Source organism: Xenopus laevis, chromosome 2L, assembly GCF_017654675.1.
Source record: "Xenopus laevis strain J_2021 chromosome 2L, Xenopus_laevis_v10.1, whole genome shotgun sequence".
NCBI classification, from domain to species: domain Eukaryota; kingdom Metazoa; phylum Chordata; class Amphibia; order Anura; family Pipidae; genus Xenopus; species Xenopus laevis.
In genome coordinates this window covers 171,027,349-171,051,979 of record NC_054373.1, presented here as the reverse complement: position 1 = coordinate 171,051,979, position 24,631 = coordinate 171,027,349, and the positions used below count along the sequence as shown (strand labels likewise).

At 40.9% G+C, this 24,631-nt stretch overlaps 1 protein-coding gene across 5 annotated transcripts; it reads left to right on the top strand.

The window, feature by feature from the left end:
- Positions 1–2,498: 2,498 nt before the first annotated feature.
- On the top strand, positions 2,499–24,550 carry c11orf65.L (chromosome 11 open reading frame 65 L homeolog). Of its 5 annotated transcripts, XM_041581082.1 has the most exons (10): positions 3,066–3,084; positions 3,520–3,601; positions 4,392–4,508; positions 8,955–9,047; positions 9,648–9,701; positions 10,802–11,011; positions 14,523–14,656; positions 16,569–16,739; positions 21,657–21,712; positions 24,094–24,550. In XM_041581082.1, exons 3-10 carry the CDS (start codon positions 4,416–4,418, stop codon positions 24,189–24,191), a joined length of 909 nt encoding a protein of 302 aa, XP_041437016.1. In that variant the 5' UTR covers positions 3,066–3,084; positions 3,520–3,601; positions 4,392–4,415; the 3' UTR covers positions 24,192–24,550.
- Positions 24,551–24,631: the final 81 nt, after the last annotated feature.

Here is a 24,631-nt window from a genome sequence, read left to right as displayed (position 1 = left end):
GACACTCCACACATGGTCCCAAAATTGTACGAATTGGAGATTCGTACGATCAAATCTTTGCATCTTTAGCCAGCTAAAACGAGAACTAAAGCCAAAAAAAAATGCCATATTTTATATACTGCACTTATTGCAACAGCCTAAAGTTTCAGCTTGTCAATAGCAGCAATGATCCAGGACTTCAAACTTGTCACAGGGGGTCACCATCTTGGAAAGTGTCTGTGACACTCACTTGCTCAGTGGGCTCTGAGCAGCTGTTGAGAAGCTAAGCTTAGGGGTCGTCACTAATTATCCAGCAGAAAATGAGGTTGGTCTGTAATATAAGCTGATGCTACAGGGCTGATTATTAAATTCTGATGCTAATTGCACTGGTTTCTGTGCTGCCATGTAGTAATTATCTGTATTAATTACTAATCAGCCTTATATTGTGACATTTCTATTCTATGTGTACTGTATATTGTGAGTGGGTCCCTAAGCTCAGTAAGTGACAGCAGCACAGAGCATGTGCAGTGAATCAGCAGAAAAGAAGATGGGGAGCTATTGGGGCATCTTTGGAGACACAGATCTTTACTGCTAAAGGGCTGTGCTTGCCTTGGGCTGGTACAGAAGCACAAAACATAATGTACAACATTTCTAGCTACTTCTTTAATTAGGCTGTAGTTCTCCTTTAAGTCTCTAGGGCATTTACGAACACTAGGGTCATTTTATCAGCCTTAAGCTGAATGTGTATTTTTTAGCAGAAGCTGCTACGACACATATAAAATCCACGTGCTGAATGTCTAATAGGTGGTTAAGAAGAATGCGACAGGATTCTTTCTAAAAAGTCCAACCTGTGCTTTCCCAGCTGTTGTTATTCACTGCCCTCATGCTGACAGGGGTTCTGGGTAATAGGTTTTTAGATGTAATTAATATTCACAGAAGGGATGACCAACCTGTAACCGTTTGGTAAATTTTCTTTGAAGCCATTTACAATGTAGATTTTAAATATGTCTAGTATCAAGGCCGGAACTAAGAGTAGGCAGAAGAGGCAAGTGCCTAGGGAGCAATGCTGGGGGAGTGCCAGTCATTTATCTCTTCTGTCTCCTACCCCTAGTCTGGGCCCATATCCTCTCACTGGCCGCTGGTGTTAAGCACTACCCAGCATTTCACATATGCAAAGACCCCCAAACAGCCCCAATCAGGGTTGCCAGTTTTCTTGCATAATTGGGCCACTAATTTAAAGCCCAGGCTGGTTTGAAAGTACAAATTAGCCAAGGTACAGATTTGGGCTACTTTTTGTTTTCCAAAGTACAGCTTAAGCTTTTTCTTGCCCTAATGTGCCAAGCCTGCGTCTCCCAATGCATGTTGGGCAATGTAGTTTTTGTTTAACAATTTGCCAACTGCCAAGTTTAATGTAAGACAACAATACCCAACATGCAATGGGACTGACTTGTGAAGAAGTCGTGAGTTACCAGATTTTGGGCTCTGTACCCCAGTCTCCCGTCACTCTTAAGCATTCTCTCATGGGGCAAAAATCTGCTGGCCACCAAAATGTCTAGAGTTTGACCTGTTTTACCAATATTTATTGAAGTTATATATTTATTAGGGCCTTATGGGGCCCCTATACCTCCTGGACCCCCCTCTGTAGTTACAGCCCTGGTGACGGGCGATTCTGTCCCATTTTGCTTCATGGAAAAATTTGAAAAAGGCGTATCTTCATATATATTCATTTATTTGACTTTTTTTTCACTGCACATATTGTGCTATTTTTGGGCTACTTTTGAAGAGCCTCTTGGCTAGTTTTGGGCTGGTTTTGTAGCTAACTTTGGCTGGTTTTGAAAATGACACCTGGCAACCCTGGCCCCAATATACAGTACAGTTAGGGTTGCCACCTGGCTGGTATTTTACTGGCCTGGCCAGTAAAAATGATGGCTGATCCCAATGTTATTAATAGGGAAAAAAGATAAATATATAAGAAGGCCAGTATTTTTTTCCAGAAAAGGTGGCAACCCTAAGTACAGTACGCATTTATTGTGACGTTTTAATTGGTGCGTCCATAATTTTATTGGTGGTGGTTATAAAGGTGTTGCTCGAGGGGAGGTGCTTAAGCTTCTGATGAAGTGACGTATTGGTCATGAAACTCGTCAAGCTACATTCTCCCTGCCCGCTTGTATATACCGTTTTAGCATGGATCAATAAAGTTGAACTTTTAATTTACTCTTGGTTCCACCGCTGATGATATTTATCCGGCTGACATCCCCTAGGTGAAGTGCCTGTGATGTTCAATGCCGTACCAGACCGGCATAGTGGGACCGGATGCTACAGCCTCGCCTCTGTAAACAGCGCTTTCCCATTTTGTTCTATAGCATCTTACAGCCGCCTGTCTGGGTTTTTCCAGAATCTACAGATTTTAATAGGAGTTGGGGGCTGTTCTGGCCTTTGTGTACCTGAAATGCCAGGTGCTTTTTTGATTCTCAGCCCAGACTGCCTGTGGCTGTTGTTAAACTACAAATTACAGCCCAACCCCAGCAGCACATGGGAGTGGTGCAGTGACAGCCTGAAAGCTGCAGGTTGGACAACCCTGAGGTAAATATTACATAAAATCTCATTTATTATCATCCCTATCAGAGGGAGGGAAGTGCTACCTTTTCCCAAAGGGGCTCTTGAGATACTGGGGGGACCCCAAGCTGTAACTGTAAGTAGTGTTTGGATGAAGCATTGGTTTTTCAGCCTGACTCTTATGAGATGAAAAGGTACAGGTATGACCAGCACAGACTGCTTTATTATTATATTGAGAAGTTTATTCGTATCTGCTTCCGGCCTGGAACTACATGGTGGAGACTCCAAAATGTGACCCAGAGCTCATCAGGCGCGGTTACACCAACTATAAACTATGACAGTGACAAATCACAGCTCCTATTGGTCCGCTCCCAAGGCGGAAGTGCCAAAGGCAGCCGATCCAGCTTTGCGTTCCAAACAGAATCACAGTTCCGCATTATCACATCCGGTGGAGGTGGGCTGTAACCATAGAAACGGGACGCTGCGGTCTACTAAGCAGGTTGAGTAATGGAACAGGGGAAAGTGGATGCGACGTGCTTCCGCGACTGAGTTAAGGGTCGGGTCTATAGGGCTTCAACAGCCACATGGTCCCTTTGGGGGGAACATGTTAATACCACAAAGGGTATAATAGTTGTTTATTAACACACAGAGATGTAAAGCCCCATCAGCCTAAGTATAAAATGGACATTAGGATTCTTAAAAGGGTTGTTCACTTAACTTTTAGTATAAGGTTGAGAGTGATATTCTGAGACAATTTGCAGTTGGGTTTCATGTGTTATTATTTGTGTTTTTTGAGTTATCTAGCTTTTTATCCAGTTTGCAATTTCTGCAATCTGGTTGCTAGGGTCCAAATGACCCTAGCAACCATGCACTGATTTGAATAAGAGACTGGAATATGAATAGGAGAGGGGCTGAATAGGAAGATGAGCAATAAAAAGCAGCAATAACAATAAACGTGTAGCCTTACAGAGCATTTGTTTTTAGTTGGGGTCAGTGACCCCCATTTGAAAGCTGGAAAGAGACTCCGAAAAAGGAGGCAAATTCGAAAATCTATGACATACTGAAGGTGAACCTCCCCTTTAAGACAATTCACAGTTAGCTTTTCTTAGAAAGAAAAAGTGTATTTGCAGTACAATTTTTAGATATTTGTTATTCATATGAGGGGTGTTTAACTTGTGATCCTCTGACTGTTATTAAACCATATCTCCCAACATTTTCGAAATAGAAAGAAGGACAAAAAATGTTTGACCACTTTCATTTAGTGGCCACACCCCCTAATTACCATTTTACAAAATCTGGCAGGTTATGAAAGTTTGAACACATTTCTGTGTTTTTTCTGTGTTATTACAGTTTTGCTAATGAAGGTGAATTGCCTTTTTAAACTGCAAGTCAGTTTCCCCAAGAGACCTGCTTATCTTACATTGTTACAAAAGTACCGAAGTGCACCTGACACATATTATGGGCTCTCTGCTAAAAGCCAATTAAGTTTTATTTGTATATTTTTCTGGCTGTTCAGTCCAGGAGAGAAAGAAAGAAAAAGTCTGGACATTTTTTAGTAACAATCCAGGACTGCAGGTTGAGCTGTCAAGATCATGATTGTTCCGTGAAAAACGGGACAGTTGGGAGGTATGAAAAACTGCAGCATCTGTGATGCTGGAAGCTGGAAGGTTGCAGGTTGGACAGCCTTGATGTGAATTATAAAAAGTATTTGAATATTGTTATAATATACATAGATGCCTAGATATCCAGATTAATATTGAGCAGTTTGTATAACCCTGTGTACTGTACTGTGTATCCAGAATGGTGAATAGCTGTTAGCCTATAGTAACTTAATTGGTATTGTTTATGTATTGCAGGCTGTAAATAAAGAAGAGGGAGAAATGAGTGACTCAGAGAAAAGCTTTGTGGACATGTTCACTGCTGAACAGGAAGAGGCTGCGAGAGTGATCCAGAGAGCATTCCGTCGGATTTTGGTTAGTGCCACCCACCAACACCAAAACCAAACAGTGCATTGAATTAGGCGGCAGGAGAATAAAGGGAGACAGAATAAGAGGATGTCATGTGAGAAAATTCAAGGCTCCTGGTATAAATGTATATAGCACAGTCAGAGCCTCCAGGGGGTCCTCTCAGGGGCCTAAAAACTGAGACAGTTCAGAACCATGGATGGCAAAAGGGTGGGGCCTTACTGGAAATGGGTCAAGGTTTGCTCAGGTCAGCAGTGTGGTTGGGTGTAACAGTGCTAGTGCAGTGCTGTCAAACTTATCTCATGTAGTGGCCTGATTATTTCTCATACAACATGTTTGAGGGTCAGATTAAATTTAAATGATGATGTCACACAGTGAAGTCTGTGGAGCCTTTGATCAGGCTAGTGGCCATAAAAATCTTTTGAAGGGCTCCAGTCGGACACTCTGATCCTTGTGGATCTGGGGCACAGTCAGTTGTGGATGTTTAAAAGGACACTGTCATAGGAAAAAATGTTTTTTTTTTCAAAATGCATCAGTTAATAGTGCTGCACTGAAATCCATTTCTCAAAAGAGCAAACAGCTTTTTCTATATTTACTTTTGAAATCTGTCGTAGGGCTAGACAAATTGTCAGTTTCCTAGCTGCCCTCAGTCATGTGACTTGTGGTCTGATAAACTTCTGTCTTTCTATACTGCTGTACTGGAAGTTGGAGTGATATCACCCCTCCCTCACCCCCCCCCCAGCAGCCTAACAACAGAACAATGGGAAGGTAACCAGATAGCAGCTCCCTAACACAAGATAACAACTGCCTGGTAGATCTAAAAACAGCACTCAATATTAAAAATCCAGGTACCACTGAGACACATTCAGTTACATTGAGTAGGAGAAACAACAGCCTGCCAGAAAGCAGTTCCATCCAAAAGTGCTGGCTCTTTCTGAAAGCACATGACCAGGCAAAATGACTTGAGATGCACCTACACATCAATATTACAACTAAAAAAAATACACTTGCTGGTTCAGGAATGAAATTTTATATTGTAGAGTGAAATTGTAGAAACAGTGTAATTTAGAAATAAAACTACATCATAAAAATCATGACAGAATCCCTTTAAAATGAGTCTGCAGTAATGCACCTACCCCACATGGGAGGCGGCAAGGTAGATTAACTGTGGCACCTTGGAAGAGGCACTTTTGCATCTGCTGCAATTTATGTAGCAATTTATAAGTAGGTTATTGAGGGAGGGTATATAAAGGCTTTTTTTCTTGTGGGTATCAGTGTTTGGAACTTTAATTAGCCTGCAGTCATTTGCAATTTTACGTTTCTACACTACCACATTGGCCAGAAGACCACGCATATATATATAAAAAAAAAAGAATGAAGAGATAAAGTAGGTAGATCAAGGTGTAGCTAGAATATAATACTCAACCCTTTCCTCTGATTTCATGTACCTCTTATTGCCCTTTCTGTAATGCAGTCATTTTAGCTCCATAAGAACATCTGGATGCATTATGTAACAGCGGTATAATGATATTAGACAGAGAAAGGGGGACCTGCACCATGTCATTCACACTATATTGGAAAATGACCTCATTTACACATGACTCAGAACTGGTTCTGACTTTACATTCTGATGTTGCTGGACCATAGCATCTTCTCTTTACAGAAGCATTACATATTGTTTATGAGTAAAGAGAAGACTGTGATATGCAAGAGTTATTAGTAAGTCTTTTAACTCATCTGTCACTAATGTAATCCTTGGCTAGAACATAGTCTGGTTGCTGCTATAATTGGGAACAAAACTGTAACTTGAGACACTTCATAAAAAAACTGGTTTTGCCTTGAAAAAATGTTGTTTTATGTCAAACATTGTATTTACTTTAATTGTGAAAGTAAATGTTATAGCCATTGAATGCTTGGATATTTCCCTACATCTGCTGTCTTCCAGTGGTGATTTTAACTAAAGCTTGCCATACACTAACTAACCTAATAAGTTAGGTTGAAAAAAAGACACACGTCCATCAAGTTCAACCTTAAAGCGGGCCATACACGAAGAAATGGACGAGCAGATCTTTCCCTGATGTGCCCACCAACGGCAGGGCTATATCAGGGTAAACCAAACATTTGGCCCTAGGGAGGGCAATGGGCTCCTACGGGTCAGTTGCCGGAGAAAATAAAACCTTCCCGATCGATATGGTGGCCAGCTATTGAAGGGGAAGACCCGTTGGAAGCCCCCATACACAGGCAGATAAGCTGCTGAATTGGAATAAAGGACCAATATTGGTAGCTTTATCTGCCCATTTATAGCCACCTTAAATGGGAAGGAAACCTAGTCGGCGCAAACCCCCCACCCCCCTCCCGTGTGTTGCCCACCCTCCCTCCTCCCCCCTGGCCTACCCGTCCCACTGGGCAAATGCCCCTAACTTGTTACTTACCCTTCTGCGCAAGTCCAGTCCAGGGAGTTCACAGACGACATCTTCTTCCACGGGATCTTCCTCCTGCTTTGAACGGCGCATGCGCAGTAGGATCGTTTCGCCGGTACGATCTACTGCGCATGCGCGGGACTTTTGGCGCATGCGCAGTAGATCCGTACCGGCGAAATGATCCTACTGCGCATGCGCCAAAACGCCGTTCACAGCAGGAAGAAGATCGCGTTGGAAGAAGATGGCGTTGGTGAACTCCCTGGACTGGACCTGCGCAGAAGGGTAAGTAACAAGTTAGGGGCATTTGCCCAGCGGGACGGGTAGGCCAGGGGGGAGGAGGGAGGGTGGGCAACAAATGGGATGGGGAGTGTGGGGTTTGCGCCGACTAGGTTTCCTTCCCCTTTAAGTCTGTACATAACTTGCCTAACAGCTAAGTGATCCAGCGGAAGGTGAAAAAACCCATTTGAAGCCTCTTCAATTTGCCTCAGAGGGGAAAAAATTTCTTCCTGACTCCAAGGTGGGATCTAGTCCCTGGGTCAACTTGTACTTGAAGATCCGTTAATTTGGTGACCTCAGCAAGAGCTGGGCCAAATCAGCCCTATCTGATTATTTGTCCCCAGGCCAATGATTTCATTATAGAAGGGGCTTACAGAGACTTAGGGGCAGATTTATCAAGGGTCGAATTTTTAATTCGAATTTACGGTTTTCTTTATGGCCAAAACTGTCAAATTAGACTAGGGCGTTATCCAAATTCGATTCGAGTTTTTAAAAAAATGAGAATTCGATTTTTGAGAACTCAAATTCAACTTTTCGCCACCTAAAACCTGCTGAATTGCTGTATAAGTCAATGGGAGAGGTCCAGGGATCAATTTGGGGATGTTTGCAGCCTTCCTGAAGTTCAAGTTTTTTTCAGAGAAAAAACTCAAATCGAATTTTTAAAACTCTAATCAAATTCGATTCGAATTTAATTCGAGTTTTTGGGTCGATCCTATTCTCCCGAATTAAGAAAAATCGATTTTTATAATAAAATTAGATTGGTCGGATGTCAATTTCATGGGAGTTTATGGGAGTTTTAAAAAACATGAATTCGAAATTTGACCCTTGATAAATGTGCCTTTTTACACCCTGTAAAACAAATTGGCATTTGACTGCTAAAAGCAGCAGCTGTACTTTGTGTTTTTTCTCAAGGGTTGTATTATAATTCAGGTTGACTGTCCATGTGTACCCAAGGAAACCTGTCAGCTGGTAGGGGGCGTTTGATGGCATGTGGTTTCTTTGAATGACATCAGCAGAGTCTGTATGTCTGTAAGATATGCAGATCCTATTTCCATGTTCTTTATGGTATTGAGGATGTAGGCAATGGGGTTAATATAGAGGAGAGGCAGCAGATACAGATAAACTGAGACATGACAGTAAGATTTAAAGGACAAGGAAAGTTAAACTAAAGAAGTAGCTAGAAATGTTGTACATTATGTTTTGTGCTTCTGTACCAGCCCAAGGCAACCACAGCCCTTTAGCAGTAAAGATCTGTATCTCCAAAGATGCCCCAGTAGCTCCCCATCTTCTTTTCTGCTGATTCACTGCACATGCTCTGTGCTGCTGTCACTTACTGAGCTTAGGGACCCACTCACAATATACAGTACACATAGAATAGAAATGTCACAATATAAGGCTGATTGGTAATTAATACAGATAATTACTACATGGCAGCACAAAAACCAGTGCAATTAGCATCAGAATTTAATAATCAGCCCTGTAGCATCAGCTTATATTACAGACAAACCTCATTTTCTGCTGCATAATTAGTGACGACCCCTAAGCTTAGCTTCTCAACAGCCAATCAGAGCCCACTGAGCATGTGAGTGTCACAGACACTTTCCAAGATGGTGACCCCCTGTGACAAGTTTGAAGTCCTGGATCATTGCTGCTATTGACAAGCTGAAACTTTAGCCTCGTGCAATAATTTCAGGATATTTTTAGCCACATTAATTTTTAGGGTTTAGTTCTCCTTTAATAACATGATTTGTTTTGTCAGGACATGAATGTCTTTCAGTTCTACAAAAACCTCATCAGTTTCAGAGGCAAAGGTGATCCGCGACTCTTGCTGAAATGTGTCAACCCTCGCGAGGTGAGTTCTTTGTGGTTTTCTACTGGGCACAGGTCTGGACTGAGAGTCAAAATATGCCCTGGAATTCCAAATATAGAGAGGTCCAAACAGCCCCCACCAGCCCACTAAATAATGACTTTCTATGGCATTGTACAGCAGCCCCTTTGGCATTTGCCAGAACCCACAGATAGCCAGCCACGAGCCTCCTGGGGCAGCTCCTCAGCCTCTCATTATTTACACAGATAGAATGTATAGATTTTTATCTCGGGAAGGTAGTACAGGTATGGGATCTGTTATCCAGAATGCTCGGGACCTGGGGTTTTCCGGATAATGGGTCTTTCCGTAATTAGGATCTTCATACCTTAAGTCTACTAGGAAATCATGTAAACATTACATAAACCCAATAAGGATTAATTATATTTTAGTTTGGATGAAGTACAAGTTACTGTTTTATTATTACAGGGTAAAAGGAGATCATTTTAAAAAATGTGGATTATTTGATTATAATAGAGTCTATGGGAGACGGCCATTCCGTAATTCTGAGTTTTCTGGATAATGGGTTTCTGGATAATGGATCCTATACCTGTACTAAACATGGCTGCCATTCTCTTCTCTTGATAGGCGGAGCTAATTGATGCTGCAGCAGGAGTCCATGTGCGCTTCAGACTAGGTGGTGTAAGTGCAATCTCTATAATATACTATGTACAACACTTGTATGTGAGTTATTTTGGTGCTGCCTTAGAAAATAAACTCTAGAGTACACATGATAATTGATTTCAGCTGGTCAGTAGTTTTATTTCATTATCTGTTTATTAGAGACGTAGCCTTGACTCTTTTCTGTTTAGAAAGAACATTGAATTAAACATAGGAACATTTGTAAGAGAATTTCCCTAACTCACAATGGTTTCAGCCAATGTTAGAGAAGAGGGGGCCCCTTGCCATGAGAAAGCCCAGGCTCCCCATGGAGTAATTACACAAATTGGAGACACCCAGTGAAAGCTGCATGGTACATTCCATTTGCCAGGCTGACGTTTCCAATGGGGGTTGAGCAAATCAATTATAGATGTGTTCCATATATTGCATTTTGTTGGGCATAGCTACACTAAACTTTGCATTAGGAAGGGGCAGAGCAATTATAGAGGTGCACAGTAATTATAGAGGTGCACAGCCAGAGATGTTCTGCTGCAGCACTGTACCATGCATTATACCAGGCTAACAGTTATAGAGGCACAAAACCCCAACTGAGCTCTACATAGGTTCCAAAAATAATACCCCCCCCTTTGTGGGAAATAATGTAGAGGGCAAATTATGTTAAGTATTTTGAGTAGGGAGTCGACATGCGACGAAATGCATGTGACGTGTTGGATGTTCTGAAGATAACAGGAAGTGAAGGAGAAATCACAGGTAAGAACTAAATTTATCCGACTGTCGGATGAAAACGCAGTGTTCTTACGTGAGATTTCTCCTTCACTTCCTGTTATCTTCAGAACATCCAACACGTCGCATGGCAATGTGTCGACTCCAGCCGCATCATGGAGTTCCTCCCTAGATATCAACAAAATCCACATTAAAGGCCTCCAGTTGTTTTCGGCTGCAACTCAGCCTCCTAATGACAGCCACAGGCTCCTTCTCTGAGTGAGTCCTTTACATAACAACCGGGGTCTTTTGAATTGTGCAGCTTATTTAGGATAAATGTAACATTCCTATGATGTGGAAACTTAAAAGATCACAACTTTTGCAGTTAATGTAATTCCTATACTTGTTTCTATTTACAGACTGAGTTTCCACCAAACATTTACTACAAGTTGTTTACTCACAGACCTATAGTAGACATGTGCTCTAACAGCCCGAAAGATTACACCCAGGATTGCCTGAAGCAGCTGTTACCGAAACAGAGACACAATCGTGGGCCTGTGCCGAAGCAGGACCTCAGTGGCTGGTACACACGAGTGGAGAACAATGGTTGGAGACTTCTCACGCCTAGGGTCAGTGAATGCCAATAGAAATACAATGTGTACAAACCCCAGCGATTGGTCTAACTCATACTGTGGCGTTGACCAGCTGCTAGAAACACCCTTGTGCCAGCGCTCAATCTAACCCACAATCTGTAGCCAAATATTGCCTATAGCTGCCATTCAGCCTTTAAAGGAGAACTAAACCCTAAAAATGAATATGGCTAAAAAATTCCATATTTTATATACTGTACTTATTGCACCAGCCTAAAGTTTCAGCTTGTCAATAGCAGCAATGATCCAGGACTTCAAACTTGTCACAGGGGGTCACCATCTTGGAAGGTGTCTGTGACACTCACATGCTCAGTGGGCTCTGAGCAGCTGTTAAGAAGCTAAGCTTAGGGGTCGTCGCTAATTATCCTGCAGAAAACGAGGTTGGTCTGTAATATAAGCTGATGCTACAGGGCTGACTATTAAATTCTGATGCTAATTGCACTGGTTTCTGTGCTGCCATGTAGTAATTATCTGTATTAATTACTAATCAGCCTTATATTGTGACATTTCCATTCTATGTGTACTGTATATTGTGAGTGGGTCCCTAAGCTCAGTAAGTGACAGCAGCACAGAGCATGTGCAGTGAATCAGCAGAAAAGAAGATGGGGAGCTACTGGGGCATCTTTGGAGACACAGGTCTTTACTGCTAAAGGGCTGTGGTTGCCTTGGGCTGGTACAGAAGCACAAAACATAATGTACAACATTTCTTTTTTTTTTAACAATTCAAGTTTATTAAGTATATCAGAATAACATCAGTATGACACAGGTAGGCATTGCACAGTCATATTGCAAGTGAATACGGTACACTCGATGATAGCATGTATAACATACAGGTTATAAGCCTCAACTAAACTAACACCTTGCTGTATCTACCTTGTGTATTGGGTAAATGAGTTGTTAGGTGGTATAGGAGTTTGTATATGTGGCCGAGTTACACACCCACTTACCACAAGGACTCATACTTATACCTTAACTAACAGGGAGGGATTTTAACACCTGCTTAAGCTAACTAAAGAATATGTGAGAATCTTTGGTACTTTATGTGATTCATTGCTTCACTGTACCAGTTGGGGTGGACCATCTAGAAGATTACAAAGGGGCCCTCTAAGATCAGGAATAACTAGATCCCTGTATATTCTTCATGTAATCGCATATTTTGCCTTATACTGTAAGAGTTGGTTGAGCCTCTAGCCACATGTCCCATGTCTTTTTAAACTTTTCCGGGCATCCCCTTCTAATATATATCAGCTTGTAAAGAGGGATTGCTGAGTTAACTTGCTTCTGCCACATGCCAAGTGATGGAGGGTCTTGGGCCTTCCACTTCATAGCTATACATTTTTTGGCCGTAGTATATAAGATTGCTAAGAGAGTTCTTGTTGCCCTTGTTGGGACCAGTTCCTCCACTTGGTTAAGTAACATAATCAATGGGTCAGGTTTAATTGGGATACTTATGACCTCGGATGTGTAATCAGAAACAGAGTTCCAGAATTGTTGGATTTTGTCACATGACCAAAACATGTGCATAAAATTTGCCGGGGAATGTACAACATTTCTACCTACTTCTTTAGTTAAGCTTTAGTTCTCCTTTACAAAACTATTTACAGTTATATGTTAATTTACTGGGGGTTAAAAGCTCCCTCATATCTTACTAGAGTTCCAGAGTATGGGGTAAGTGCACTATGGTCTTACTAATCCACTGCTGAGGGGCTTGATTTTAAATTCACTGCAACCTTAGCATGCTACTAGAGCTAGGAAATTAAAGGAAAACTTTACCCCAAAATGAATACAGCAACAGTTTATATCAACTGAAGTGGCATATTAAAGAATCTTATCAAACTGGAATATATATTTAAGTGGCTATTGTACTTTTACATCTCTTGCCTTGAGCCACCATTTTGTGATGGTCTGTGTGCTGCCTCAGAGATCTCCTGACCAGAAATACTGCAGCTTTTACTGTAACAGGAAGAAGTGTGGGAGCAAAAGACACAACTCTGTCTGTTAATTGGTTCATGTGACCTAACAAGTATAGTTTGTTTGGTTTATTTGTGTGCATCATGAATCATACGATCCCTTATTTTTTAATATGGCAATTTTCTATTTATGATTACCCAATGGCACATACTACTAAAAAAGTATGTTATTATGAAAATGGTTTATTTACATGAAGCAGGGTTTTACATATGAGCTGTTTTATGCAATATCTTTTTATAGAGACTTACATTGTTTGAGGGGTATAGTTTTCCTTTAAATATAGATTCATGTTAATACAGACTGTAAAAAAGCATAGGAACATGTTCCTGTTCCCTCCATTTAATTTCTTAACTTCTTTTAACTTTCAGGCTGTTTCAGCTAGCTAGACAATATCCACAGACCAGCCCCTAAAACAAAATCATCCAGTGCCCCAGGCACCAGGACAAGTAATACATTCATAAATGGATTTTCAAACTTGTCATAGATTACTAGTAGATGTTTGGATGAGGAAAATGAAAAATAGCTACAGTTCCCCAAACCTTATGATCAAACACTATTGAAGTTGGGTCTGGGTTCTCTAGAGGAAATGTATTTTCACATTAAAGGGCATGTAAAGGCAAAAAAATAAAATCCCATTTTTACTTTAATTAAAAAATGTCTACTGTTTTTATAAGAAACCTGACTGTATGCAGTGAAATTCTCCCTTTATTTACTGCTGTGGATAGGAATTGTCAGATGGTCCCTAACTGCTCTGCAGGGAAACAATCATACTTATGAACAGCAGGGGGAGCCCCCGTCTTACTTCCCAGCCATGCAGAACTCAAGCAGCTTTGTTTGTTTCCCTGTAGAGCAGTCTGTGACTGTGTAGAGATTTGTATTGGATTTTATTTTTGCCTTTACATCCCCTTTACTGTTTCCAAGTCCAGCTGCAGGGACAAAGATCATGGAGCCAGATTTAAACAGATAAACTGGGATTCTATTTGGAGGATTATTTTGCTGCAGCCACTGGTTCTGCAGAGTTGGAGAAAGTTTGTATTAAACAAAACTATAAAATCCACATTAGATTACATGACAACACAGGACCCAGTGCAGTCTGTATATTCTGATTATTAATCAGTCTTGCTGTATCGGCTTCTGGCAGATATTATTTGACTTGTGCTGTTTTGATAATTTATGACGATCCCTAATCAGCCCAGGCCACACTGAGCATGTGCACAGTCTTGGTCTTGCAAAGATGTTTAACAAAGTTACAAGATGGTGACCCCCTATGGCCAACTTTGAAAGAATAAATCATTTGTTTGGTTAGGCTTGTGGTGCAGTAACTTCATGTTTATGTTTAGTATACAAAATACAGCATTTCTAGCCTTATTTTATCTTAGACTTTACTTCCCCTTTAATATATGAATAATTCTGGATAAAGTACAATAAACTAAAAAAAAAACCTCAAAGTTTAATTACCCACTAATAATTTATTGCTCCACCATGGAACAGTGACCAGTACTCTGGGCTTCCTCCTCAGGTGTCTCACAGTCTGGATCTGGTAACTGCAGCCGACAACAGGAATAGGATTCCGTTTCATCACTCCAAGCTACAGAGGAAACAGGATGTGGAAAAAAGGCAGAAAAAAAGGAAAATTGAGTGGATGAAAAAGATGTAAGTTAAATAAACCAGTCAAGTTGTATAATTCTATATCGGGTAGAGAAGTGCTGTGTCCCTTTAATCTCCTGTAGTGTATCAATTTGAAGCGCTGAGGTCCCAGGTTTGATTCCAGTGTCTGCACAAATTCCCTGTACTTGCATGGGTTTCCCCCCACACTGCAAATGATATAGGCAGGTCGATTGGTTCCTCATTAGGTTGCCTATAGTATGTGTGAATGTGATAATAACCTTATTGTAGATTGTAAGCTACACTGGGGCAGACACAGATGGGAATGATATAATCCCTGTGAAGCACTGCAGAATAAAGAGCTTTCAGAAATAAGCCTATGATTAAGTGCCCAGAAGGCACAAAACGTGTAAGGCTACATCATTTGAGATGTCTCCTTGTTAAATAAAATATACTTTTAATCGCATCTAGCAGTGGAGTGAAGTCCGGGTTGTGCCAGTCCTATCATGAATATCTAATCGCTTTCAGAAATAATGCTGAGACAGAACAGGAGGGAAAAATAGTAAATGAGCATTGTTAAATGATACTTTAATAGATCATACAGCTTCAGTATCTCACACTGTGGGTGGCCCATATTATAAATACTATAAACAGTATTTGAGAGCAGAGTTACCTGCTGTACAGTGAGACCATAAACAGATACACTCATTTTGCAAAACTATGGCAAGCAATAACTATGAAATCCAAATTATTCCTTGCCCTACTTGGATTCCATGAGTATCAGAATAGCATATCGTCCCCCCCACACACACTTCTAACGTGAACATATTGCAGTGCTCAAAGCCTACAAACCAGGACGACAACATTTTAAATGTTCCAAAAACAACGACAAAAGTCAGCACTAGTTGTTGTATCAGGGTGGTTACATAGTAGGCTCCACACAAGTACATTTTATCTGGTTTGTGATGGTTTATAAAGAATTCTGTCACCTTTTCTGGATGGGACTGGGGTTCTACTGAACATTAAAGGGAATGTAAAGGCAAAAAAATAAAATCCCATTTTTACTTTCTTTAATGAAAAATAAACTATCTCCAAAATCACCAAATCTCCAATATACTTTAATAAAAAAAATGTGTACCGTTTTTATAAGAAACCTGACTGTATGCAGTGAAATTCTCCCTTCATTTTACTTGCGCTGACAGCTGGTCCCTAACTGCTGTGCAGGGAAACGATCACACTTTCAAACAGCAGAGGGGAGCCCCCACCTTACTTCCCAGAACTCGAGCAGCTTTGTTTGTTTCCCTGTAACAACTGTGTCGATTTGTATCCACAGACCCAGTGCAGTCTGTATATTCTGATTGTTAATCAGTTTTGCTGTATCGGCTTCGGGCAGATATTATTTGACTTGCGCTGTTTTGATCATTTATGACGATCCCTAAGCTTAACCTCCCAACTGAAGCGCAGACCACATTGAGCATGTGTGTAGTCTTGGTCTTGCAGAGATGTTTAACAAAGTTACAAGATGACAGCCCCCTGTGGCCAACTCTAAAAGCATAAATCATTTGTTTAATTGGGCTTCTGGTGCAGTCAGTTCATGGTTATGTTTAGTATACAAAATACAGCATTTCTCACATGATTCTATTTTAGACTTTAGTTGCCCTTTAAAGGAGATGGAAAGCTACAGAAGCAGTTGCCAGTAGATTAGGAGGGGGGGAAGAGGAGCAAACTGAGCATGCTCACGCCCAGGGCAAGGAGGTTTAAGCTGAAAACAGGAAGTCTGATACAGAAGCCAATGTGTACACAATAGAAGGAAAGAAATGTGATGTTTCTTTTGACAGAGGACTCAGAGCAGCATTACTTTGAAGGGTTTACTGGTGTATTTATATAGACCTTTCTGATAAATTGTACTTAATTGTAGGCCTTCCTTTCCTTTAACATCATAATGTTGCCATTTGTCTAGGTATTATGAAGGCAGCCTGCATGCTGAGACCACAGACCCAGAAATTGCGCTGTTGGTCCGACAGGCCACAGAAGGGGTGATCCAAACAGCAGAAGAGCACGGTGCTAATTCCGTCATGGACTGGGAGGTTGATGAGCTGCTCAATTGGACCAATGCCCTGAGCTACGAAGAGTAAATATGCCTTTATGTGTCTAGAATGGGATATGAATCCCCATGCTCAGATAATGTAGCAATTCATTTTAACTGCTCCCGGCAACAGCAGCGTATGACAGCGAGCCAGGAGGACTCAAATCATTGTAGTCGAGGGAGCCAGCGTGATGGCAATAAAGAAAATATACAAACCATAAAAGCTTGTTAGCAGAGGAGAATTCCACAAGGACATCTGTGTTTACATATTGTGAGACGTTGTCCTACTAAGTTATGACTCTCAGTACAAATTCTTTTTATGGGGGGACATCTGGGCTGGAGGAATCCAGCAGAAGTATTGCTGAATAAGCAAGTCCTCACTCGCTGGTTAGGCAATGAATTTGTTATGGCGATCATTTCTCGATAGAAATACATCAAGAACCCCAGGGACCCCATACACATCTGGTCTCTAGCACGGGGTTGATTCGTCAGAACTATAAATTCTTTTTCTGGTTCAAATAGACATTTATTGATCTTAAAGGAAAACTATACCCCCAAAATGAACATTTAAGCAACAGATACTTTATATCATATTAAGTGTCATATTAAAGAATCTTATCAAACTGCAATATACTGTATATTTAAGTAAATATTGCCCTTTAACATCTCTTGCCTTGAACCACCATTTGTGATGGTCTGTGTGCTGCCTCAGAGATCACCTGACCAGAAATACTGCAGCTCTAACTGTAACAGAAATACTGCAGCTCTAACTGTAACAGGAAGCAAAAGACAGAACTCTGTCTGTTAATTGGCTCATGTGACCTAACAAGTATAATTTGTTTGTGTGCACAGTAAATCGTAGGATCCCAGGGGGCTGTTCTTATTTTTTAAAATGGCTATTTTCTATTTATGATTACCCAATGGCACATACTACTAAAAAAGTATATTATTATGAAAATGGTTCATTTACATGAAGCAGGATTTTACATATGAGCTGTTTTATGCAATATCTTTTTATAGAGACCTACATTGTTTGGGGGGTATAGTTGCCTTTACAAAAAGTGTAGAAGCCATATTTACATTTAATTTTGCCATGAGCTCCCAAACTCCCAGACTAATTCTGCTTATGTATTACAGGCTTATTTAACTCAGACGCTGCTTTGTATTGTAACATCAATTCAGTGACAAGTACAATCTATTAAAGGAACAGTTCAGTATAAAAATAAAAAAACTGGGTAAATAGGCTGTGCAAAATAAAAAAATGTTTCTGATATAGTTATTTAGTCAAAAATGTAATGTATAAAGGCTGGAGTGACTGGATGTCTAACATAATAGCCAGAACACTACTTCCTGCTTTGCAGTTCTCTTGGTTTACACTGACTGGTTACCCTGGTTACCAGGCAGTAACCAATCAATGACTTGAGGGGGGGGGCACATGGATCATAACTGTTGCTTTTGAATCTGAGCTGAATGCTGATGATGAATTGCAAACTCACTGAACAGTTATGTCCCATTTGACCCCCCTTATAGTCACTGACTAACTCAGAGTTAGAGAGCTGAAAAGCAGGAAGTAGTGTTCTGGCTATTATGTTACACATACAGTCACTCCAGCCTTTATACATTACATTTTTGGCTAACTAACTATATCAGAAACATTATTTATTTTGCACAGCCTATTTACCCAGTTTTATTTTTGCACTGAACTGTTCCTTTAAAGAGACAAAGATCTGCATTAGGGCAACCTATAAATGATTTGTGGCCCCGGCAGCTATGGTTGCTATAGGTCAGGGAGGGTGAGCTGCTGTTTTTGCAGTTGCTGCCTGTTTCCTCATTTTACATATTTCGATAATGTATGCAATGTTTTTCTGAAATAAGACAGTTTATTGTATTGTCCTACCATGACTTGAAGGAACAAACACCCAAAAATGTAAGTGTTTTAAAGGAATGACTATATATTGTACTGTTGCCCTGCACTAGTAAAACTGGTGTGTTTGCCTCAGAAAGACAACTATAGTTTATATAAACAAGCTGCTGTGTAGCCATGGGGGCAGCCATTCAAGCACAGGATACACAGTAGATAACAGATAAGTACTACTATAGTTTATATAAACAAGCTGCTGTGTGCCATGGGGGCAGGCCATTCAAGCACAGGATACACAGTAGATAACAGATAAGTACTACTATAGTTTATATAAACAAGCTGCTGTGTAGCCATGGGGGCAGCCATTCAAGCACAGGATACACAGTAGATAACAGATAAGTACTACTATAGTTTATATAAACAAGCTGCTGTGTAGCCATGGGGGCAGCCATTCAAGCACAGGATTCACAGTAGATAACAGATAAGTACTACTATAGTTTATATAAAGAAGCTGCTGTGTAGCCATGGGGCAGCCATTCAAGCACAGGATACACAGTAGATAACAGATAAGTACTACTATAGTTTATATAAACAAGCTGCTGTGTAGCCATGGGGGCAGCCATTCAAGCACAGGATTCACAGTAGATAACAGATAAGTACTACTAAAGTTTATATAAACAAGCTGCTGTGTAGCCATGGGGGCAGCCATTCAAGCACAGGATACACAGTAGATAACAGATAAGTACTACTATAGTTTATATAAAGAAGCTGCTGTGTAGCCATGGGGCAGCCATTCAAGCACAGGATACACAGTAGATAACAGATAAGTACTACTATAGTTTATATAAACAAGCTGCTGTGTAGCCATGGGGGCAGCCATTCAAGCACAGGATTCACAGTAGATAACAGATAAGTACTACTAAAGTTTATATAAACAAGCTGCTGTGTAGCCATGGGGGCAGCCATTCAAGCACAGGATACACAGTAGATTGCAGAAAAGTTCTTAAGAATCCCATTGTATACTACAGAGCTGTTATCTGTTGTGTAACCTGTGCCTTTTCTCATTTTTTAACTTTGAATGGCTGCCCCCATGGCTACACAGCAGCTTGTTTATATAAACTATAGTAGTACTTATCTGTTATCTACTGTGTAGATAACAGATAATATGAAAACAGTCATATGAAAAAATTGGCTGAGCTTTCAAAGTAGCAACTTCCTTTTAATATATAACATTCCTTATGGAAACAGTAGTAATTCAGCAGTGACATAAAGTTTATTGGAGTAACAGAAAATATGCAATATGCATCATAACAAAATTAGACAGGTGCATAAATGTGAGCACCCAAACAGAGATATTACATCAATACTTTTGCAAATATAACAGCCTCTAGACGCCTCCTAAAGCCTTTGATGAGTGTTTGGATGGAGGTATTTTTGACCATTCGTCCATATAAAATCTCTCCAGTTCAGTTAAATTTGAGGGCTGCCGAGCATGGACAGTCTGCTTCAAATCATCCCATAGATTTTCCATGAAATTCAAGTCGGGGGATTGTAATGGCCATTCCAGAATATTGTACTTGTCCCTCTGCATAAATGCCTTTGTAGATTTCCAAATATGTTTAGGGTTATTGTCTTGTTGGAATATCCAAGCCCTGCGTAACTTCAACTTTGTGACTGATGCTTGAACATTATCCTGAAGAATTTGTTGATATTGGGTTAAATTCATCCAACCCTGGACTTTAACAAGGGCCCCAGTCCCTGAACTAGCCCCACAGCATGATGGGACCTCCACCAAATGTGACAGTAGGTAGCAGGTGTTTTTCTTGGAATGCTGCGTTCTTCTTCCGCCATGCAAAGCGCTTTTTGTTATGACTAAACTCAATTTTTGTCTTATTAGTCCAAAGCACTTTGTTCCAAAATGACTGTGGCTTGTCTAAATGAGCTTTTGGGACTCTGTTTGTGGCGTGAGTGCAGAAAGGGCCTTCCCCTAAACAATGATACTGAACAATCTTTGTTTTCAGATCTTTTGTGAGTTGCTTTGAGGATCCCATACTGTCACTCTTCAGAGGAGGGTCAAACAGAAGCACAACTTGCCATTGGTCACCTTAAATACCATTTCTCATGATTGGACACACCTGCCTATGAATTTCAAGTCTTAAAGGACAAGGAAAGGCAAAAAAATACAATCCCATTTTTACTTTCTTTAATGAAAAAGAAATCTCCAATATACTTTAATTAAAAAATGCGTACCGTTTTTATAAGAAACCTGACTGTATGCAGTGAAATTCTCCCTTCATTTACTGCTGTGGAAAGGAATTGTCAGACGGTCCCTAACTGCTGAGCAGGGAAACAATCAGACTTATGAACAGCAGGGGGAGCCCCCGCCTTACTTCCCAGCCATGCAGAACTCAAGCAGCTTTGTTTATGACGATCCCTAAGCAGCCCAGACCACACTGAGCATGTGCACAGTCTTAGTCTTGCAAAGATGTTTAACAAAGTTCAAGATGGTGTCCCCCTGTAGCCAACTTTGAAAGCATAAATTATTTGTTTGATTAGGCTTGTGGTGCAGTAAGTTCATGTTTATATTTAGTATACAAAATACAGCATTTCGAGCCTTATTCTATTTTAGACTTTCCTTGTCCTTTAACAAGCTAATCCAACCAATTTGGTGTTGCCAGTAATCAGTATTGAGCAGTTACATGCATTCAACTTAGCAAAATTACCCACATATTTGCACAGCCAGTTTTTCACATTTGATTTAATTTCATACAACTGAATTCTGCTTCACTAAAATTCTTTGTTCAGAAAACACCCCAGTACTCAGATGTTCCTGGGAAATGAAAGACATACCACTGTTATCTTTTTTGTTGAAAGTGGAGTAAATTATTATGCAGGCTGAGAGGGGTTCCCAAACTTTTTCATATGACTGTATATAAATTATAGTAGAGCTTCTGAAGCAAACATATCAGTGCAGGGCAGCAGTACATTATATTTTCATTACGGTACTTTAGTACACTTCCATTTTTTGGTGTTACTGTGTAATTAAAGATCCATATTACCTTTATCCTAACCACTAATAAGACTTACTGTGTGTTTCTCAGGTATATAAGCTCTTGGAAAGAAATTGGAACCAGTAAATCATCCTGTGCATTTATAGGTAAGTGTTTGCTGTATGTCTGTTTATTGAACATAAATTGGGGTTTTGTAAACACAGTGGGGATCATTTATCAACATTGGGCTAATTTGCCCATGGGCAGTTACCTATAGCAACCAACAGTGATTAGCTTTTAAAGCCAGCTGCAAGTAGAACAATGAATGCAGCAATCTGATTGGTTGCCTTGAGTTACTGCCCATGGGCAAATTTGCCCAGTGTTCATAAATGACACCCAGTGTGCACAATTCAGCTGCATGATAGGGACAGGCTTTTTATTAGTGAATGTGGCATAAAAAGTCCTGGGCAATAATCTGTGCTGAATCTGGAGTAATGTCTGTATAACGGTGAGTATTCTGCTACATTGCCCCTCCAGGCTTCTGTAAAGCACATTTCCTGTGATATATGAGATTTGTACCCACAAATAGAATAATGTGCCTTCTATGGGGAACAGACTGGTATTATTCTATTCAGATGTTTCATATCTTTTCCATTCTGCATTTGTCTGTTTGGCCAGGACACAGACAGTTAGGGCAGAGACACACACTCAGATTCGGGGAGATTTAGTCGCCCGATGATAAATCTCTACTTCTTCAGGGTGACTAATCTCCCCGAACTGCCTCCCGTCTGCTACAATGTAAATCACCGGCAGGATGGCACTTGGAGTGCTTCGTTCTCCAAAGTCGCCCGAAGTTTCCTCGTGAGACAACTTCGGAAAACGAAGCACTCCAAGTGCCATCCCGCTGGTGATTTAGATTCTAGCTGGCGGGAGGCAATTCGGGAAGATTAGTCGCCCCAATTCTGAGTGCGTGCCTCTGCTTGGTAACTTAGTTCCTATTCCTCCTCAGCATTTCTTCTACTTCATACACTTTCTGCCCTTATTAGCTTTAGTTCTAATCAGTTTGAGAATCGCTTTGTGCTGCGATGTAGTCAGTATATCCAGGCTACACAATCGCTGCATTCTGCCTCCTGTCCATTCTCTCAACAAGTTCAAGCCACAGTTGTGGTCAGTTTGACCTTGAGTTATCTCTACATACATAATGAGATTTTGTATAACCCCATTATGTATGTAGGGTATGTCTTGGGTTATTGCCCAGGAGAAATTTGCCCACTGTTTATAAGAATGTGTTGGATGTAATAGATATGGCTGGTCTTGATCTGGTACGCTAGTCACTTCCAGAGTTGGAATATAGTTATGAGCTTAGTAAATGGAGCCACGAAGAAGACTGACACTAAAGGGGGTCATTTACGACTGCAAGCGCAGTGAGCAAAGTGATGTTTGGAGTACAATCACCATGGTTTTCCCCCATAATGCATTACTTTCCCCAGAATTCCAGCATCACAGCAGTCACCTTGGGGAGTTGCACCTGTTGCAAATGCTGCGAGTGAAACTATACAGAAGTGCCAGGAGTGTATATTTAAAGGAGAACTAAACCCCCCGCAATGTTAAGTCCTCACTGCCCCCCCTTCCGTTGGCCCCCCCTTCCTGCCTCCCCTCTGCACAGTCTTACCCCAGAGTTCAGTACTCTCTTGAAATAGGCGTCCGTCAGCTCTGCTGCGCTCACTCTGCATGTGTGGTCACTATTTCAAGAGGGGACAGAATTCTGGGGTGACAGTTTGCAGAACGGAGGCGGGCCAGTGGGGACTTAACATTGCAGTGGTTTAGTTCTCCTTTAAGGCAAGTACCTTTGACGAATGGGGTTTTACTCACACCTGGCTGCAGGGCAACATTGAGCACAAAAATGTAAATATTAAATTTAAACGGGACAGTTCCAGTATTCATCATGCATAAGGACTCTTACACATGGGCGTTTTTACCTGCGATCCCCTGCGTTGTGCTTTCTTCCGTTCAGTCGCAGGAGAGCGCAGGAGTAGACGCAGTCAATTATTTTGAAGGGGGCTGTATTCACACAGACGCATGTATGCTCCAAATGCAGGTGAAATGCAACATGCTGCGTCCCACCTGTGTTTGGCGCTTACATGCGTCTGTGTGAGTACAGCCTCCTTCAAAATAATTGACTGCGTCTACTCCTGCGCTCTCCTGCGTCTGAACGGAAGAAAGCGCAACACAGGGGATCGCAAGTAAAAAAGGCCGTGTGTAAGACCCTAAATGTGTGAGCGGCACTATCCCCAGTAAACTGCAGTGATGTGTGTTTGTCTCATAGTAACGGAGCTTGAAAAAAGACAAGCACTAAGTGTCTACAAATAGTTCCTTCATCTGCTGAGTCTGCATAGTATTTGCTGTTGGTTTCTCTTGTTTATGTGAAAATCAAATCAAATCTTTTAAACACATACAAATAGTTCCTAGCACAGTCCCTGCCATTCCGATTACAAATCGAACATGTTATACTTATATAATGCCTGTTGTAATCTCTTATCTTTTATAGGAACATCATTCATTCAGTCGCCGTATGATCATTATGAATTCTCACAAATACGCAGCCCGGCCTCCACTGACCTCAGCCTCGTGACCGAAGAGCAATAACGTGAGGACTTGTTTCCTTCTTTATAGAAATATAGAAATATAATATCAGTGTCTCAAGGCAGTGATGGTGTCTAGTTAGAACTCTCTGTATGAAATAAATCACATCCGCTGGGAAACTTGTCTAACACAACAATGTTCCTGCTACTTATATTGGTGGAGCCTCGGATATTGGCAACAGGTACAGCCAATCATTGGCCACAGATTAATTAATTTAATCGTTATTATCGCCCCTGTAACAGTTGCTTACATTGTGCTTTTGAGGGGGAAATATAAACGGGACAGGGACGCATTACTTCCTAGAGACAAAGATGATAAACGTAGGGGCCTATTTAAGGGGGAAAACTCACATTTTTAGAGGGGGCAAAAACTAAAACTTTTCGAGATTTTATTATACCCCAAAGTTGCTAAAAAATCTGAAAATACTCCGGCTCAAACCCATC

Bases quoted from the DNA above. Each gene is read 5' to 3' on its own strand.
- c11orf65.L (XM_041581081.1), top strand. The intron at 9,702-10,801 runs GTAAGTGCAATC...TTCTATTTACAG, and splicing joins TGCGCTTCAGACTAGGTGGT to ACTGAGTTTCCACCAAACAT. The intron at 21,713-24,093 runs GTAAGTGTTTGC...TATCTTTTATAG, and splicing joins ATCATCCTGTGCATTTATAG to GAACATCATTCATTCAGTCG.